Genomic DNA, 20365 nt, shown 5'->3' with positions numbered 1-20365 from the left:
AAGGGTGGATCACCCGAGGTCAGGAGTTCGAGACCAGCCTGGCCAACATGGTGAAACCCCTTCTCTACTAAAAATACAAAAATTCCCCGGGCGTGGTGGTGGACTCCTGTAGTCTCAGCTACTTGGGAAGCTGAGGCAGGAGAATGGCTTGAACTCAGGGGGCAGAGGTTGCAGCAAGCCAAGATCGTGTCACTGCACTCCAGCCTGGATGACAGAGTGACTCCATCTCAAAAAAAAAAAAAAAAAAAAAAAAAGAGAAAAGAAAAAGCAGCCTAGTTCCAGGTTTGGAGGTAGGAACTTGGCTGGGGGTGGGTGGGGTGCTGGGGCCGACTCTTATCCTCAAGATCAGGCCAGCTCCAGCTGAGAGAGCTGAAGGTTGGGAGAATATAAGTCCAGACAGGAGGGAAGAGTGCTGGCTTGGGAAACCAGTTGTTAAGACATGGGACAGCAGGGCAGTGGCCCCCTGGGCAGTGAGGTGACTTCTTGGATCTAGTAGATGCTCTAGTTGGGGATTCTGAAGTGTGGAGCAAGACTTGCTCTCACCACATGGGAGTCTTGTCAGAATCTTAGGTTATTCAGTCATTTATTCAGCAGCTATCAACAAGCACTCAGTGAATATAAATATATCTCAAACATATTTATATACTGGGCGCGGTGGCTCATGCTTGTAATCCCAGCACTTTGAGAGGCTGAGGGGGGTGGATCACCTGAGGTCAGGAGTTTGAGACCAGCCTGATCAACATGGTGAAACCCTCTCTCTACTAAATAAAAAAATTAGCTGGGCATGGTGGTGCATGCCTGTAATCCCAGCTACTTGGGAGCCTGAGGCAGGAGAATTGCTTGAACCTAGGAGGTGGAAGTTGTAGTCAGCTGAGACTGCACCATTGCACTCCAGCCTGGGCAACAAGAGTGAAACTCTGTCTCAAAAAAAACAAAAACAAAAACCCCACATATTTATAGTGTTTCTTATGAGAATATATATATGTGTGTATATATATCTATATTATATATAGATATGTATCTTATATATTATTTTTAATGCACATAACCAAACCATGGGAATACATAATATTATTCTCTATTTTATGGATTGGGAAACTGAGGCTCAAGGATGATAACTGGTTAGCTCAAAGTCCAAAGTTCCTGTCTTCTGAATTCTTTCACTGATGTTTATAGCTGCTTTCTACATGTTAAGCAGTTCCTAAATTTCAAGGTGTATGCCTGGAAGAAAATAGAGGAAAACACCTTCAGAGTTATTGCTCAAGGCATTACTTTATCTTTAGGGACTGGAAAACCTAAACACATAACTGAAATTCAACTTGAGTCCTTTTTGTTCAACCTCCAAGTGAGCAATTATATGGTTGGCATTCACTCTTTTTCTTTTCTTTTTACTTAAAAAAATTTTTTTGTAACTATTTTTTCTTTCTTTTACTGGTTTCTGTATTTACTGTTATTATTATTTCGACTTTTAGATCATTTTAGATCTAGGGGGGTACATTTGCAGGTTTGTTACCTGGGTGGCATTCACTCTAAGCCAATCAAGAACAACTTCTTCTTAAACCTGGAATTAACATCTATGCTCTGGTGTGTCCTGACCTGTGTCAGGCACCCTAGTTATGTGGCCAAGTGGAACATTGCAACAGGGAGAATGGGTTGGGCTATAGATGGGTGTTTCCTGGGTAAATTTGTTATGGGTGAGAGGCTTGGGGACATAGTGCAACGAATCTGAGTCCTCCTGCAGTGACGGTAATGCCCCAATGCTCCCAGGGCTGGGGTATGCAATTGAGCTCATAGTTCAAGTACCCTTCCCTACTTTCCATGGCCTGTGCCATGACCAAGGGCCAAGCCCCTCTGACCCTTCCCCTGCCCCTGGCCTTGTCCTGTTGGCTCAGTTTGATGCCCGAGATACCTTCCTAACCTTCAGATGGTAAAGCCTCTGCCCCCTGTGGCTGCCTGCCTGATTCTGGGGGCAGGGGCGCTTTGGTGGAGATCCTGAGCTGTCTGGCAGTGAGTTTTTCTCTGACAGAATGTCCTTTGCTGCTTCCTCTCCCTTTCTTTCCTAGCCAGAAGCAGCTAGTCTCCTGCACTTTCCTTGGCATGGCTCTTGCCTTGCAAGGAGCATGTAAAAAACTCTGGGATGAGTCAGAACCTGGCTGAAGTGTCAGGTACATTTACCAAACATTGATTGGACTCCAGGTTCTCAGCCTATGCCAGGGCAGAGAACCCAGGCATGAATAAGATCCTATCATTCCCTGTGCTGGAGTTGCTTCCAGCCTAGAGACCTGAGGAGACACCCAGCCCACTGTGACAAGTGCTGTTGGGAGCTCCAACCTGGATTTCTGGTCAGTCACCAACTTCACCTACTCTGAGGGTTAGTTCCTGCTGTCCTGTGTTTTGGGTGGACTCTCCAGGTCCTGACATCTGCCGTGGGAACCCAGCTCTGCTTTCCGTGGCTGCATTGCCTGCTGCTCCAGTGATCTGTTGCCGCAGAGCAGCTACTCCAAAATGTTGAGGTTTTCATCAACAGATGAATGGATAAACAAAATGGGGCATGTCCATACAATGGAATATTATTCAGCCTTAAAAAGGAATGAAATATTGATGTAAGCTTCTATATGAATGGGCCTTGAAGACATAATGCTATGCGAAATAAGCCAGACACAAGAGGACACATACTGTATGATTCCATTTATATGAGGTACTTACAGCAGACAAATTCATGTAGACAGAAGGTGGAATGATGGTTGTAGGGGCTGGAGAGAAGATTAATGAGGAGTAAGTGTTTTATGGGTGCAGAGTTTTAGTTTGGAAAGATGAAAAAGTTTTAGAGATGGATAGTGGTGATGGTTACACAACAATGTGAATGTATTTAATGCCACTAAAGTGTACACTTACAGGCCGGGTGTGGTGGCTTATGCCTGTAATCCCAGCACTTTGGGAGGCTGAGGTGGGCAGATCTCCTGAGGTCAGGAGTTCAAGACCAGCCTTGCCAACATGGTGAGACTCTGTCTCTACTAAATATACAAAAAAAATTAGCAGGGTGTGGTGGTGGGCACCTGTAATCCCAGCTACTCGGGAGGCCAAGGCAGGGGAATCGCTTGAACCTGGGAGGTGGAGGTTGCAGTGAGCCAAGATGGCGCCACTGCACTCCAGCCTGGGCAACAGAGCGAGACTCCACCTCAAAAAACAAATAATAATAATAACTAAATAAAAGTGTACACTTACAAATGGTTAAAAGGGTAGATTTTATGTATGTTTTATCATGGAAAACATGTAGAGGTTGAAAATCACAATTTAATATTTTCTCTTCTGGTTCTGTGGGTTGACTGGGCTCAGCTGAGTGGTTCTTGCTTGAGGTTTCTCATGTAGTTGCAGCCTGATGGCAAATGGACATCCAAGGTGGTGCCTTGGAGTGGCTGCTGCATGTGGCTTCTCTATCCAGCAAAGTAGCTGGGCTTCTTACATGGCATCTCAGACTCTGACAAGTCAGAAACGGAAGCTTCTGGGTCATTTCAGGGCTATGACCAGAAATGTTTGCTACATTGTAATGGTCGGAGCATCATGTTTCCCACATGGTAACGGTCAGAGCAGTGACAGGGCCCACCAGATCCAAGAGGAGGGGAAACAGAGTCTTCCTCTTGGTGGAATTTCAGAAGAGCAGGGGATGAAAGATATTGTTGCTCTGCCTTGGAAAACCTCTGGCCTGAAGGCTCAAGAGTTTAGGCAGCTTCAGGGGGCACATACTTCTCTCTAGACCCTTCCCTTCCCTTCCCTTCCCTTCCCCTCCCCTCCCCTCCCCTCCCCCTCCCCCTCCCCCTTTCTCTCTCTTTCTCTCTCTTGGCTCACTGCAACCTCTGCCTCCCAGTATCAAGCGATTATCCTGCCTCAGCCTCCCAAGTAGCTTGGATTACAGGCACATGCCACCACACCCGGCTAATTTTTGTATTTTTAGTAGACACACGGTTTTGTCATGTTGTCCAGGCTGGTCTTGAACTCTTGATCTCAAGTGATGCACCTGCCTCGGCCTTCCAAAGTGCTGGGATTATAGGCGTGAGCCACCATGACTGGCTGTAGACCCCTTCTTAGAAGAGTTGATCCTCATAGACTGTTTGAGTTTGAAGGGACCTTGGAAACTGCTTGATAGCAGTGACTTGTTCCAACTAACAAAGGCAGAGAGAAGCAGAGTTAGAAGAAAACCTAAATACTGGCCTCATGGTTCCCAGGCCAGGCAAATAGCTGTGGGGACTTCACCCAAATGACTTCTGCGTTCTGTGAGCAGGAATACAAAGTCTGTTGGAGAGATGGGTGTGGGGAGAGAGCAGAGCCCTGGGTGGTGTCCAGTGGAGACCAGCCATCACCTTAGAGGTGATGTGAGCCCCTGGTTCTGCTGGGCTGCATCTGTTGGGAGCTAGTGTGCCTTGCTGGGCTGGGCTATGCAGAGGCACCTGAGATGACTTGGGCTTCCTGAGGAGGCTGGGTGTTACTCCTTTATGTTATTTATTTATTTGTTTATTTATTTATTTATTTATCTATTTATTTATTTTTGAGACAGAGTCTCTCTCTGTTGCCCAAGCTGGAGGGCAATGACACAATCTTGGCTCACTGCAACCTCCACCTCCCCGGTTCAAGCAATTCTCCTGCCTCAGTCTCCCAACTAGCTGGGATTACAGGCACGCACAACCACACCCAGCTAATTTTTTTGTATTTTTAGTAGAGACGGGGTTTCACCACATTGGCCAGGCTGGTTTCGAACTCCTGACCTCAAGTTATCTGCCCGCCTTGGCCTCCCAAAGTGCTGGGATTACAGGCGTGAGCCATTGCCCCCAGCCTTTTACTTCTTTAAATTCGACTCAGAGTTGAGAGGAAGGAGGTTAGCCTGCCAGGGGCTCAATCGCCCAAGGTTGAGACTTAGAGATCTGTAAATTTACATATAGGCTAAGGTTGAGAAGGTCAGTTGGCACATCCAGTCATTGGCTCCCACATATGCATTTCTACTCAAACTTTAATTGCAAAATTTTTCCTAAAGCCTTTGGTAGTCTTTGAAATTCAATAAAGTTCACAAGTATTTTGCAAACACTCCCCATAGACTTAGAGACATAAATATTATTTTTTGTGTGCTGAAGTCTGCATTTGAGACTAAGACATTACTAAAGTAAATGCCAATCTTCTATAGCTGGTTTGTATATAGGACCTTAATAAAGAATTTAAAAAATCTGCCAGGTGCGGTGGCTCATGCCTGTAATCCTAGCACTTTGGGAGGCTGAGGTGGGTGGATCACCTGAGGTCAGGAGTTCGAGACCAGCCTGACCAATATGGAGAAATCCCATCTCTACCAAAAATACAAAAATTAGCTGGGCTTGGTGGCACATGCCTGTAATCCCAGCTACTCGGGAGGCTGAGGCAGGAGAATTGCTTGAATCATGGAGGCAGAGGTGGCAGTGAGCCAAGACTGCACCATTGCACTTCTAGCCTGGGTGACAAGAGCAAAACTCTGTCTGTCTCAAAATAGAGAAAGAAAAAAATCTTTCCCTATTTTGAGTATTGTTCAAGTTGTTACATATTTATACACAAATTTATCAATGGAATTCCATGGAGGAATAGAAGCAAACATACTGTTGTTATGTTATCTGTAATTCAGCAGTACTTGTCTGTGTCCACAGTGATGTGGACATTTCCAGGTGAGCATGATGGTCAGCAACAGCCTAGGACTGGCCATAGACAAACCAATATGCATTTGATTTTGTGGCACACACACAATACTGCTAATCTCTGCTCAGTGGCTTGTGGCCCAGTTTAGGCAGCCAGAGAAGAGATCTGCCATAGCTATGATCTTAGTGAGTGTAATTGGATTTTGTATCTGCTTACTGGGGTGAATAAAGCCAGATGGGAGAAATTCTTTTACACTGGTGTTAACTGGCACATAACTCAAATCAACAGAAACATGAGCAGAGGGTATAGTGGTGAATGGCTGGTTTGCTGCCCTATGTCTTTACTCAAGCAGATGTCCCTTCCCCATGAAGCCTTCTTTGCTCCTGAGCCAGGGCTGCATGTGATACTGTTCATTCCTAACCTCCCAGTGCACTTTAGCAGAGAAGGATGAGCACATTTTATCTTTCATTTGTTGTTTTCTCTGGCCTTTCCTACCAGGTTATAAAAGCCTTAGGAGCAGGCATCTATACAGGTTGAGTGTCCCTAATCCAAAATCTGAAATCTCGAAAGTTAGGACCTTTTTGAATGCTGACCGGAGGCTGAAAGGAAATGCTCATTGGGACATTTCAGATTTTGGATTTTCAGATTAGGGATGCTGAACTGGTAAGTATAATACAAATATTTCAAAATCTGAAAACATCTGAAATCTGAAATACTTCTGGTCCCAAGCATTTTAGATAAGGGATATTCAACCTGTAGTAACAAGAGCTTCTATTTAACATCTCCCCCAGGTACCTGGCATTTTACGGATGTTACTTTATTTAGTATGTGCAAGAATCCTTTAATGTAACTGTCTTACTCCCTTGAGGTTGCTATAACAAAGAATAGCTTAGATTGAGTAGCTTATAAGAAGAGAAATGTCTTGCTCACAGTTCTGGAGGCTGGGAAGTCCAATATCAAGGCCACAGTGGACTTGATTTCCAGTGAGGTCCTTTTCCTCACAGATGGCACCTTCTATGTGTTCTCAGATGGTGGAAGGGACAAACAAGCTCTCTGGGGCCTCTTTGATAAAGACACTAATTCTGTTCATAAGGGCAGAGCCCTTATGACCTAATCACCTTCCAAAGGGCCCACCTCTTGCTACTGTCACATTGGGGATTAAGTTTCAGCATATGAATTTTGAGAGACATAAACATCCAGAGCATAAATGTAACTAATGTTATCCTTGTTTCACACCTGAGAAGACAGAGGCTCAGGGAATTGAAGTAACTTGCTCCATGTCACTGCTAGGCAGTGGCAGGGCTGGGATTCAAACACAAATCTCTCTAACTTCTAAGCCCTTTTCCTACCATACCACCAGGGAATCAGACCTCTGTAGTTTCCATGGTGCTTAACTCAGAACCCAGCACTTAGGGGATGTGGTCTTCGCTGAATGAATAAGCAGGGGATGTGTGATACAAGAATTTGTACCAGAACCTTTGGCCCACATTTCCCCAAGGCCCAGCATCCAACGGTAGAGATCCTGGGTGACTCTCTATTCAGATGGTGGTCCTTCACTTCTCATACAGGCCATTCCAATCTGAATGCAGCTTGTTTAGTGTGTGGGAAGGAATTACATTTTAGGGTATTAAATATCCTTTCTGGGCCATTTAGTTACCTGTCTCCTCTCAAAACACTAAAAGCAATTACATGGTAATTAAGATAAATTACTTGACCAATTTTCATAGCAAAGTGATTGGTTTCACTTATCCCCCCACTGAACTGTTAAGACCTGAGCGAGATCCTTTTTATAGTTCTTTAAACTTCCAGGACTTTCTGCTTATCTTCAGGAAGGACAGTGGGCCTGCAGGGGAGAGGAGAAGGAGGAAATTTGCATATTTAAAATGTGTGATCAGAGCCAAACGCCCTTCAGCTAACTTTATCTCACATCATTTTCCCAGCTTCCTTTGAGAATTCAGAATCAAAATTCAGGCATCACCAACTAGTGACCACAGGGTCCTGCACCCCAGCCCAACCCTGGGGACCCCTTAGGGATAATGCCCTTTTTCATTTGTCTTTGAGTGCCCTGCCCTTTCTACTGAAGAGCCCACGGAACACAGATGCCAGCAGACAGCCCTGAAAGCAAGCCTTGTTTGCAGGTCTTTGCCTGAACGAAGGCTGCTTGTCTGCCTCCTTCTGAAGGCCGGGGTGGGCTACATTTTTTGGAGAGTAGGAAGCCCAGGGGTTCTCTTTGTGCTGCTCCTGAGAACAGAAGGTAGGTAGGGTATGAAGAGGCAACAATTGCTAGGGCTGCCAGAAACCAGTCCACCCAGGAAACAACACAGCTCCACAGCTGCAGTGAGCACAGCTGCAGAAACCCAGGAGCTGGGCCAGAGGGTGGGGGTTAAGATCCAGGCCTCTGCCCCAGGCCCCAGCATCCATGCTGGGCAAGCAGGCCACGTGCTCCCTTGCTTCCAGACTGGCAGCGTAGCCTCCTTGAAATTGGCCCCCACTTTATCCCCACCCACCTAATCAGCAAGCCCCAAAGTCTCCCCTTGTCTCTGCTCTCTGCTATTCTTCAAGGGCCCATGATGAAACTTTTCTGCCTTGGGGGCTCCTCCATCTCCTGGTTTCACCTTAGCATTTTTGAGTATGTCTTATTTTCTCCTTTTCGTTTCCTCCTCTTGTAAAGTGACCCAGCCCTGGGGCTTTTCCCACTGTCTTGCATTCAGCTCTCACTTAGCCCTGAAAGACCTCTACTCTATACCGCTAGCCTTTAGTTTTCTCTCTGGATACTGCCTCTTGTGTCTAGCTTCTTGGATGAGGCTTCCATGTGGACGTGCCTCAGACCTGACCAAGGGACATAAAACCAGCTCCCTGTCCCGTGTCTCCTGTGGCTCCACTAGTTCAAGGGCCGGATGCCCCACTGTCCTTTGTTTTCTAGATTATATTTGGTGTCCAAATCCCATCAAGGCTTTACAAATATTCTTCTATCTGCCCTTTCCCCCTTCTGCTTTCCATCTCAGAAGTCAGTATACTATAGGGCAAAGTGCAGAATTTGGGGCTATGGACGGGGTTCAACTCTGATGGCATCATTTTCTGATTGTGCGAACCTCAGGAAAATCATCAGATAGAAGCCTCTGATTCATTATCTACAAAGTAGACACATGCAGAAGGGTGGATCCCAGCTCACTGACCTCCGTGCTTTTGACATTTTGGACTGGAAAATTCTTTGTTTTGGGGCTGCCCTGTGCATTGTAGAATGTTTAGCAGCATCTCTGGCCCCTACTTACTAGACGCTAGTAGCATCCCTGACTCTTAGTTGTGACAATGAAAAATGTCTCCGGACACTGCCAAATGTTTCCTGGGGAGTTAACTTGCTCCTGTTTGAGACCCATTGGTACAGAGTAATGCTAAGTCCTGGGTGGTGGGTAATGAATATAAACCCAGGTTTTCTGGTGTTCACCTTTCAGTTGTCAGCCACATGTATGAAGTTCCCAAATTACTTTTGTTTTTTTATTTTTTTGAGACAGAGTCTCACTCTGTCACCCAGGCTGGAGTAAAGTGGTGCAATCTCAGCTCACTGCAACCTCTGCCTCCTGGGTTCAAGTGATTCTCGTGCCTCAGCCTCCCAAGTAGCTGGGACTACAGGTGTGCGCCACCGCACCCAGCTAATTTTTGTATTTTTAGTAGAAACGGGGTTTCACCCCGTTGGCCAGGCTTGTTTCTAACTCCTGACCTTAAGTAATCCACCCACCTTGGCCTCCCAAAGTGCTGGGATTACAGGTGTGAGCCACCGCACCTGGCCTCATGTTACTTTTGATTAGTCTTTTTCCCAGTTAGTTTTGACATCTCCAGGTGCTGTTCTGACTTGCTTGATTAATTAGTTCCTTTCATTTTACACATTTTTCAAATCAGAACACACTGGGATTGAACCTTGATATTCTGTTGTTTGAGAATGACAGACCAATTCAGAGTTGTTCAGAAACCTCAGAACTCTCAGTGGGGATGCCTGCAGGTTTGGCACCGCCTTGCTGCTCAGGGATCCTAGGCTTGTAGCAATGGTGAATGCTGATTTGAACACCCTGCCCATACTTGCGACAAGCATTTGTTTAAAGTGCCTACTATGCGGAATTTTGCTAACATTAATTTATTTGGTCATTGTGAAGTAGGTGTTACTTATTTTCACTTTACAGAAGAGGAAAGTGAGGCCAAAAGATATGAAGCAACACTGCCTCAGAGATGCTAAGTAGAAGAAATGCCGTGACAGGCCAGGTGACTTTGGCATGAAAGCCGGTGATGCTAAATCTCTGTGCTCTTCTGCCTTTTTGGGTTGAGCCTTTGCTGTGGCTAGAGCACAGAAGCTTATGAAGGAGGAGCTCCTTTTAATTGCGGCTCAGAAGTTGCCCATCTTGCCACCTACAGGTTCTGTGGGTGGAGAGCAGACCTATAGGCCAGACAGATGGCTGGTTGAGACCATGAGCCCCAGCACTGTGTCCAGCACATGGAAAGCCCCCATTAAGGGAGCTTCCTCCTTGATAACTTGGACAACACTTGGTTGAACAACACACTGGGTGCTCACTTTTCCCAGAGAGAACAGCCCGAGAGTTCAGTGCTACTTACTCGAATTGTAGATGAGAGACTGACTGACTTCGCCCTCTGAAGTGGGAAACTGAGGAGGGTTCCCAGAGGCCTGTGAAGGGCAGGTGACCAGGAGTGGTGACATGGTAAGGTTGAGTGGAGACAGACTGTGGCCCCATGGCCCTAGGCAGCGTGCACACTGGGCATCCTGCAGCATTGCAGAGACCCATTCCCATGGGAAATCCCCTGATTTCCCCACCTTAGCCAGGAGAGTCCTGGGGCCTATGGGTGGGAGGCTTGAGTGTTGACAGTCAGAGGGGCTGTGATGAGAGCTGCCAGGTGCCATTCTCAATGCCCAGAGGATGCTCTGGGGAAGAAAGCCCTCACATGTTTGCCAAGGTCAAAAGCAAGAGCTCATTCCAGTCATGGTGTGTGTGGAAGCTCTTTGGTCTGCTGTCTGGGAAAGCAAAGGCAGTGATGTCCTCCTACGAAGACCGCTGGTGTCCCAGGGAAAGAATCTGCGGCTCTTACTTGTCCTGAGTGATGCTAAGACCCTGCTAAGTCAAAGAAGCTGCTATAGGCACAGAGCCAGTACCCATGGTCATACCAGACAGTGGGCAACAGAATACAAAAGGCCGAGAAGTCCAGAGGTAAAGGTGGATTGTGTGTTCCCTAGTCTCAGACTCTTGTGTCTTCAGCATGCTCCTGAGGGTTCTGAGGCACACCCTCCATGTGTTTTTTTTTTGTTTGTCTGTTTTGTTGTTGTTGTTGTTTTTGAGATCTGGTCTCACTCTGTCATCCAGGCTGGAGTGCAGTGGTGTGATTTCAGCTCATTGCAGCCTCAACCTTCCAGGTTCAAGCAGTTCTCTCACCTCGGCCTCCTAAGTAGCTGGGACTACAGCCACATGCCACCATGCCTGGCTGATTTTTTTTTTTTTTTTAATTTAATAGAGATGAGGTCTCACTATGTTGCTCAGGCTGGTCTTGAACTCCTGACTCAAGTGATCCACCCATTTCAGCCCTCCAAAGTGCTGGGATTACAGGTGTGAGCCACCACGCCTGCCCTCCACGTGGGTTCTTAAGGAAAACCACCTGTTTCTCCCTCCTGTTAGAGGCCCGTAACTGGCTCTGGGAAGGATTGCCATGAAGAGACCTGTAAGCCCTTTCTGATAAGGATTTCTCAAAGGCATTTGACTATGGGTATTTTCTCCACAAACCTGTTAAGTTTTCTCCATTTTGAGAGATGGTATCTTCAAGAATGTCTTCAAGTTTGAGCTACTATCACGAAATACCATAGACTAGGTGGCTTATAAGCAACAGAGATTTACTTCTTACAGTTCCAGAGGCTGAGGTCTAAGATCAGGGTACTAGCATGGTTGGGTTCTGGTGAGGGTTGCAGATGGCTGATTTCTCATTACATCCTCACATAGCAGAAAGAGAGTGAGCTAGGTCCTCCGGTGGTGGCGGTGGCGGCGGCTTCTTCCTCTCCTTCTCCTTCTCCTTCTCCTTCTTCTTCTTCTTCTTCTTTCTTCTTTCTTCTTTCTTCTTCTTCCTTCTTCTTCTTCCTTATTTCTTCTTTCTTTTTTTTTTTTTTTTTTTTTTCGAGATGGAGTCTCACTCTGTCACATAGGCTGGAGTGCAGTGGTGTGATCTTGGCTCACTGCAACCTCTGCCTCCTGGGTTCAAGTGATTCTCCTGCCTCAGCCTACCAAGTAGCTGGGATTACAGGCGTGCGCCACCACGCCCAGCTAATTTTTGTATTTTCAGTAGAGACAGGGTTTCACCATGTTGGGCAGGCTGGTCTCGAACTCCTGACATCAGGTGATCCGCCTGCCTCAGCCTCCCAAAGTGCTGGGATTACAGGTGTGAGCCACCTTTTTTTTTTTTTTTTTTTTAAGAAGGAGTCTCGCTCTGTCGCCCAGGCTGGAGTGCAGTGGCGCGATCTCGTCTCATTGCAAGCTCCACCTCCCAGGTTCACACCATTCTCCTGCCTCAGCCTCCAGAGTGGCTGGGACTACAGGCGCCTGCCACCACGCCCGGCTAATTTTTTGTATTTTTAGTAGAGACAGGGTTTCACCGTGTTAGCCAGGATGGTCTCGATCTCCTGACATCGTAATCCACCCGCCTCGGCCTCCCAAAGTGCTGGGATTACAGGCCTGAGCCACCGCGCCCAGCTTCCGGCTTCTTCTTATACAGGTACTAATCCTATCCATGAGGGCTCTACACTCATGACCTCATTACCTTCTAATGGCCCCGCCTCTAAATATCATCACATTGGGATTCAGGTTTCAACATAGGAATTTTGTGGGGACACAAACATTAAGCCCATAACAAAGGAGGATCCCCGAGCAGGGAATTGGGCACAGGGATCTAAGACAGGGAATTATATGATCAGATCCCCAGGGCAGAATAGAGGCATGGTCATAAGTTAGGCAGAAGGGAGACACAGTTCTAGAAAAAGATTCATAGCAAGTTGTCTTGATGGTAAACCAAGGTCCAGAGTTGGGCCTCTTTAGCTTCCTCCTGACTGGAGAAAGCAGGTGTTCTAAATGCTAGAGTAGGGACAGAGGAGGAGAAAGGAAAACTAACATATATCGAGTACTTTTATGAGGCAATTTACATATGAGGTAAAACTAATATTACCATTTTACAGATGAGGGAACTGTGGCTCAGTGACCTGCTTAGCAAATTTCTATAGCATCTGTGGCAGTGACATGAACATGGCAGGGATACATCATAGAAATGTCATGATAATAAGGACAAAATTCTAAAATCCCAATATCCACCCAACTCCAAATCTTTTCTTTGTTCATGTAATGACCATTTTCTGGGACTAGCCAGTTTGGGTTGGATTCTGTTCAAATTACTGTCAAAGATAAACACAGCTGGACATTAAAGTGTTAATGTTAAAGTGGTGAGAATAGATTTTTAATTGGTAATAACTATTGCAACAGGGAAAAGAGTCTAGCTTGAACCAAACTCAATTTCCATTTGTATAGAGTGACTGGGCATTTTATTTTTTATTTTTTTGAGATGGAGTTTCACTCTGTCACCCAGGCTGGAGTGCAGTGACACCATCTTGGCTCATTGCAACCTCCGCCTCTCAGGTTCAAGTGATTCTCCTGCCTCAGCTTCCCAAGTAGCTGGGATTACAGGTGCCCACCACCATGCCCGGCTAATTTTTGTGTTTTTAGTAGAGACGGGGTTTCACCATGTTGGTCAGGCTGGTTTCGATCTCCTGACGTCAGGTGATCCGCCCACCTCAGTCTCCCAAAGTGCTGGGATTACAGGCGTGAGCCACCGCACCCGACCTGTGACTGGGCATTTTAAAGGGAGAATGAGCTCAAGGGAGTCAGGGAAGTGAAAAATTACCAAAAGTGGGAAGGAGGGGTTGGTCCATGTGAAATCCATCTGGGTTTGCAAACTGGCATTTATCAAAGTTAGGCTCCTACTCTCCCACTGAGGCTGGAAGGCAGGGACCCTGTCTTCAGGCGTTGATTGAAACAAACATTGAATTCTTCAGGCAGCCTTGCATTTTCTCAGGCAGGCACTTTAAGAGGGGCTGGTGTTGTATTGGTGTGGCCTTGAGCCATTGGAAGCTATATTAGTGTTTGTTCAAGTTGTTACAGGCTGAAGTTGAAAGGCCTATTCAAGAAGCAGGCTCCAAGCCTGGCTAGAATTTGGTCAAAGAGAGAATCTATGTCACTATTCTCTAAATTTAGGAAATGAACAGATTATTAGAACAAGGTAAAAAAAAAAAAAAATTTGGCACCCAAATTCATGCTGGAAAAATGAAGGTTAAATGCCATAGGGGAGGGGCAGTGTTAAGGAATTGAGCTGGAACCAGCACTGACAATATTTGAAAGCATGGTTAGGTTTTGCTGTGGTTTAATATTTTACAAATGTTATTCCCTGTCACATAGCTGAACTAAATACCACACATGTTTGCGATTAAGCATTGTGAGCTGCAGAACGTATGTGTTAATAATATGGTTCATGCAGCCTGTGGGCACTTCTCCCATGACCTAAGATGAAGGTGAGGCTTTTTAATTTTCCTTAAGGTACTGTGTTTTCCGATGATTCCTTTTTGTCCCAAACTTTTGCTTTCCCCTTTAGAAGGAAGCGTTTTACAGGAATGGTATTTTATTTTTATTTATTTATTTATTTTTGAGACGCAGTCTTGCCCTGTCATCCAGGCTGGAGTGCAATGGCGCGATCTCAGCTCACTGCAATCTCCGCCTCCTGGGTTCAAGCGATTCTCCTGCCTCAGCCTCCTGAGTAGCTGGGATTACAGGCGCCCACCACTGTGCCCGGCTAATTTTTGTATTTTTAGTAGAGACGGGGTTTCGCCATGTTGGTTTCGAACTCCTGACCTCAGGTGATTCTGCCCACCTCGGCCTCCCAAAGTGCTGCGATTACAGGCGTAAGCCACTGCACCTGGCCAGGAATGGTATTTTAAATACTGTCATAGCAAGCCCTTAAGAAAATTCTTCACAGCTGCATGTTAACACACTGGCCTGTCCCTGACTTTGGCTTTGTTTCCAGGATGTACAGTTGTTTCTGGAATGTACAGTAGCTAGATTGCAGCCTTCCAATCATACAAAAACAGACTGAGGGTTTGGAAATGCTGCTAAAGTCTAGTTACAATGTTGCTCTTGAGGAGTCTGGCGCTATAGGGAGTCTGAGAATTCCTTATTTGAAAAACAGCCAATGGAACCACACAGACACACTGAAATTAAGACATTCTTTCTCTAGATTATGCAGCATTGTTACAGAGCAAAGAAAAGCCACAGGCATAAAGGACTCAATTCAGCCCTCTGCTGAAGGAGAGGGTATTCCTGAGGCTTGAGTAGGAATTGGCCCAACAGGGACAGTTTGGTTGGGCTGATACCAGGAGGCTACTGAGAGGTGTTGATGATGCCTTCCTGAGCTCTGCTGAATACCTCCTTGGCATCAGTCCTCCCCCAACATCTAGCAGAAACAGAGGAGCCAGACATTAGGGACCACATTGAGGGGTGCTTTTTCCCACAGATGCATACTGAAGTGGGGACAAACTCTTCAGCTGCAAATGACCTGGATTGCTGTTTCACCTATCACATGCATCTAATCTGACTTCAACAATCTACAGGAGAAGGTAGAACTTCATATTTACATTTTATTTGAGTGGTTTATGAAGAAAAGTAGAGGAAAACTGCAAAGAACGGCAGAAGTAGACTCTTGAGGTTGGAGGGGAGTGGGGGATGATGGTGTGGGAGGAATGGACTTTGCAGGGAGTTACACAAAATTTGGAAAATTACACAGAATACTGGAATCGCCACTAAAAGAGAGGCGGGGCACCTAAATCTATTTATTAGACAACAATTCTGAGAAATTGTTCATCAGTAAGGATAGGACAGCCAGCTGATGCAGTCAAGAAGGGGCAGGAAATAGGGCGAGCAGAGTTATGAAAGCCATTCTCAGAAATGACCCAAATTTGTACTGAGCTGTTGTTCTTGAGCAACCTTGGGGAAAATTATCACAGTCTGCTTTTCCCACAGCCTGATGTCCAAGGGGCAGATATGTGTGGTGGGCTTGCTGGAGAAATAGGCTCTTCTCAGGTGAGAACAGCATCCTTCCAATCTAGAGCTCCTGGCTCCAGGAAGTGGGGCTCTACCCTGGTGCTGTTTCATTAGCGAAGGGTGGGGTGGTGGAGGGTGCAGAAAAGGCAGGACCCCTGACACCAGCAAGGCATTGGATCTCTCTGGACCTCTAGGTGGTGGACTTTGGGATCGGACAGACCTGGTCACAGTCTAGGTTCCACGTCTTACTGGTCGGGCAACTTTAGGCAAGTAGCTTAACTTCTCCGAACTTATTTTCCTTTTCTACCAAATAATGATAATATTATTTCATGAGATTGTGAGTATTAAATGAGATCATGCATATACAGCCTATAGCCCTTAGCACACCGTGAACACATAGTTATTTGATAAATGTTTGTTAGTGTGGTTAATTGAACAGAAAGCCTTCAATGTCTTCCTAACCTAAAATCCAGTGATTCTTTGAACTGGGGAGGGCAGTAGAGAGATTTAATTTGTGGAAAAATGAAAAGATCATTTAAAATTATTCAATCAGAAATGTATTAAGCTTTGTGTATTTGTGTCAGGCATTTGTAGACAGTGTGGAAAATGTGTTATCCAGTGATTCTTTGAACTGGGAGGGAAGTAGAGAGATTTAATTTGTGGAAAAGTGAAAAGACCATTTAAAATTATTCAATCAGAAATGCATTAAGCTTTTTGTATTTGTGTCAGGCATTTGTAGACAGTGTGGAAAATGTCTTAATAAATGAGACATGCCCTTTCCTTGAAAAAGCTTCAGTCTGACTCTCAAAGAATGTATGAATTTTTTCCTATGATGGCTTGAAAGATTTTATCTTTAAATTCCTTTTTGTGAGATTGTTTTTCCATACCAGTGCTTCTTATTTATAGGGCTTGTTGCAAGTAATTTGCAATATTGTTACAGGTTGAGTATCCTTTACACCAAATGCTCAGACCAGAAGTGTTTTAGATTTTTTTGGATTTTGGAATATTTGCATCCCCAAATCTAAAATGCTCAAGTGAGCTTTTCCTTTGAGTGTCATGTTGGCATTCAAAACATTTTGAATTTTGGAGCATTTCAGATTTTGTGTTTTTGAATTAGAGATAATCAATTTGTAATAATATTTAAGGTATTGCTGTTTGTGAAAGATGTATTTTTAAACGATTTAGAGTCAATTCATGATAATCTCCATAATACTCTTACAAGAATTCCAGGCTGGGCATGGTGGCTCATGCCTGTAATCCCAGCGCTTTGGGAGGCCTAGGCAGGCAGATCACTTGAGGTCAGGAGTTTGAGGCCAGCCTGGCCAACATGGCGAAACCCCATCTCTAGTAAAAATACAAAAATTAGCAGGGCGTGGTGATGCGCATCTGTAATCTCAGCTACTCGGGAGGCTGAGGCAGGAGAATCACTTGAACCCGGGAGGTAGAAGTGCAGTGAGCTGAGATTGCACCACTGCACTCCAGCCTGGGTGACAGAGTGAGACTTAGTCTCAAATTAAAAAAAAAAAGAATTCCAATATGATTTCTTAAGTGGGAGAAAGGGGTGGAGTGTACGAACTGTGTGCGAGTGCAACCTTTGTTCATGTTTTGTATGAACCCTCCTATTGCTGATCACCACTTAAAATGGTAGGGACAATTAGTTAGTTCAGGGCTTCCCTAAATATGGGGAGTGCTAAATTCTGGGCACATCCAAGAGCACGTGCTAGGCTTTTGAATGCCATTTGTCACACATGTTGAGGTCTAAGGTTGCAAACCATTGTATCCTAGATCCTTGTTATTCCTGGTGTGAATAGACATGTGTGCCTACTTTTAATTTCTTCTTGAGTTCAGTGCTTTGAAAACAGACAGCTGAAGAAAATGTCTAATAGTCTAAAGAGGAAGCAAACACTTTCCTAGAAACCTTCGAACCTCAGAAATGGATTTCTAGAAATTCTCGCCGTAATACATTCTCCTTTTCTTTCTGGGCCTCATTCAGAGTTTTGATGTCTCAACTGTCTCTGAGTTTTTTTTTTTTTTCCTCTTTCCCCAGAGTCTTGCACTATCCCATAGGCTGGAGTGCAGTGGAGTGATCTTGGCTCACTGCAACCTCCACCTCCTGGGCTCAAGCGATTCTCCTGCCTCAGCCTCCCGAGTAGCTGTGAGGAGCACCACCACACCCAGCTAATTTTTGTATTTTTGGTAGAGACACGGTTTCACCATGTTGGCCAGGCTGGTCTTGAACTCCTGGCCTCAAGTGATCTGCCCGCCTTGGCCTTCCAAAGTGCTGGGATTACAGGCATGGGCCACTGTGACTGGCATTGTCTCTGAATTTTGTGTGGAATTGTCCTCTAGGAGTTTGCAGGGTATTCCAGATTGAAAATAGACCTTTGAAAAGTATGGGGCACGCAGGCTGGGATGGAATCCACAGCTGAGGGAAAAGCCAGGGAATCAGAATAGAGGAATCTTTGCTTCAGAGGAAGGCAGCTGGCGACTTGATGCCAGGAGTCTTTGGTTCCCAGCTCTGCACTAACTGGATTTGAGACTTTGGGGAAAGTGCCCAGATGCTGTGGTCTGCTCTGGATTGTCATGCAGTTTAAATGAGATGTTGCCTGTGAAGGGCTTTCTGGGAGGAACAGGTACATATCTAGACCAACCCTACTTGTAATGCAGGAACAAAACAAAACTGAAATTACATAGATGCTGCCCCTTGAATACTCTTGGATTCCAGTGTCTCAAAGTGCATAGGGTAAAGTAGCAGATGACTGAGGAAAATGCATCTAAACTTCTCTGAGCCTTCTTATCTCTCAGAGACCCAATAGGCTTCTGACAGACCAAGGCTCTGGACAGGGTGTGGCCCCCTTTCCTATGAGAGGATTAGGAGGGAAGGAAAGGGAAAGAAGGTGCTGCATAAAATTGATCTTAGTTGTTTACTTTGTGCCAACTGACTGGTGGGGGTTTTGAGACCAGAATAGAAAGATGAAGTCATATAGAAGGATCAGGTGAAAGAGGTGAGAGAAATGGAAGCAAGTGTAAAAAGGATTGATAGGCCGGGCACGGTGGCTCACGCCTGTAATCCCAGCACTTTGGGAGGCCAAGGCAGGTGGACCACAAGGTCAGGAGTTCGAGACCAGCCTGGCCAACATGGTGAAACCCTGTCTCTACTAAAAATACAAAAATTAGCCTGGCACGGTGGTAGGCACCTGTAATCCCAGCTACTCGGGAGGCTGAGGCAGGAGAATTGCTTGAACCTGGGAGGCAGAGGTTGCAGTGAGCCAAGATCATGCCACTACACTCCAGCCTGGGTGACAGAGGAAGACTCCATCACGGGAAAAAACAAAAAGGATTAATAAAGGAAGATAGCAACAGATTGAAGAGGGGAGGAAGAGGAGGTCAGTGGGAAACAGGCCTCCCCTCGACAATGGGGAATCAGAGCTGCTGACTCCAGAACAGTATTAAACTTCCAGGACAAAGGTTTGGGTTCCTATTGGGCACCATATGAAGTTCTATTTGGTTGAGTAAACTCACATCACATTTGCTGAGTGCCTCCTATGGAAGAGTCCTGGACGGGGGTGAAAGTTGGACAGTGAGGGTGTAGGAGTGCACTTTGCATAGATCTGGGGTTCAAGGTAGGAGATGTTTGTGTAAGGTTTGCTTTTAAAAAATTCAGGGCTGCTTACAAAGTAATGGGCTTGATTTCTTTTGTCCTGCTTATGGAAATCAGTTTATTTGTCTCATAATAAGCAAAAACTGAAGAAACCAACACCACTGTTGCAAATTTTGAAGCTACAAGGAAAACTGATGAGGTGAAATTTTTGGCATACATCAGAATCGTATTCAGTCTGAAACGGAATTATTTCCTCTTTTTCTTTTCTTTTTAATAAACCCAACTAAAGTAAATATTTTCCTGAGCTCTCACCCCTATAGGAGGCATTATTTTGGCCTTCTGAAGAGGGTGAGATGGAGAAATAGTGCTGCTCATTTCCTACCTCTGAGCCTCCTGGTGGGTCCCATGGAAACTCTGCTCTCCCTGCTCTGAGGGAAGGTACTTCACAGCAACTTCAGCCTAAGGGCAGTGACAGTGAAATGGCCTCCAGAGAGCCAGCATCCTGGGCTGCCCTCCGCTGTGTGTTTTTGTGCCCTCAGTAATGTGTGGATGCAGCAAATGACAACAGTGAGTGCTCTGTCCCTAGCGGAGCCCCAGGCCCTCTCACTCTTTGTGTTGGCTAGTTTCCAAGGTTAAATGATTGCATTGGTTGAAGCTTCATTATCCACAAGGGGAGGCAAGACAGTGGGCTGGAGGGAGAAAAATAGGCCTTTCCCACGGGCATGATTCCAGCAGGGTTTGCATTTTTATATCAGTAGATCTCAGGGACTTTCATTTTCTGTCAGTTTGGACCATTTGCCCTATCCCAGCTACTTGGGAGGCTGAGGCAGGAGGATCACTTCAGCCCAGGAATTTGAGACCAGCCTTGGAAACAGCAAGGTCCCACCTCTGAAAGATAAATAAATAAATATCCCAGCACTAAAGCCCATGTATTTAGTGGTAATACAATTTCTGCTTTTGACAACATTTTCCACTGGACGTCAGCCGCCACAGTATC

At 45.6% G+C, this 20365-nt stretch overlaps 2 protein-coding genes across 3 annotated transcripts in view; both read left to right on the top strand.

The window, feature by feature from the left end:
* PPP1R21 (protein phosphatase 1 regulatory subunit 21) overlaps window positions 1-15321 on the top strand; it is a 123550-nt gene extending 108229 nt beyond the window's left edge. For both annotated transcript variants that reach the window (XM_054548200.2, XM_054548199.2), the window contains one exon: window positions 15241-15321. In XM_054548200.2, the coding sequence (XP_054404175.2) occupies window positions 15241-15321 (81 nt within the window). The remainder of the gene's footprint in view (window positions 1-15240) is intronic.
* STON1 (stonin 1) overlaps window positions 1-20365 on the top strand; it is a 65033-nt gene that overhangs the window by 19645 nt on the left and 25023 nt on the right.

The sequence above is a fragment of the Pongo abelii genome, chromosome 12 (assembly GCF_028885655.2).
Source record: "Pongo abelii isolate AG06213 chromosome 12, NHGRI_mPonAbe1-v2.0_pri, whole genome shotgun sequence".
Taxonomy (NCBI): domain Eukaryota; kingdom Metazoa; phylum Chordata; class Mammalia; order Primates; family Hominidae; genus Pongo; species Pongo abelii.
The sequence above is the reverse complement of the archived record's forward strand: the minus strand, read 5'-3'. Positions and strand labels throughout refer to the sequence as shown.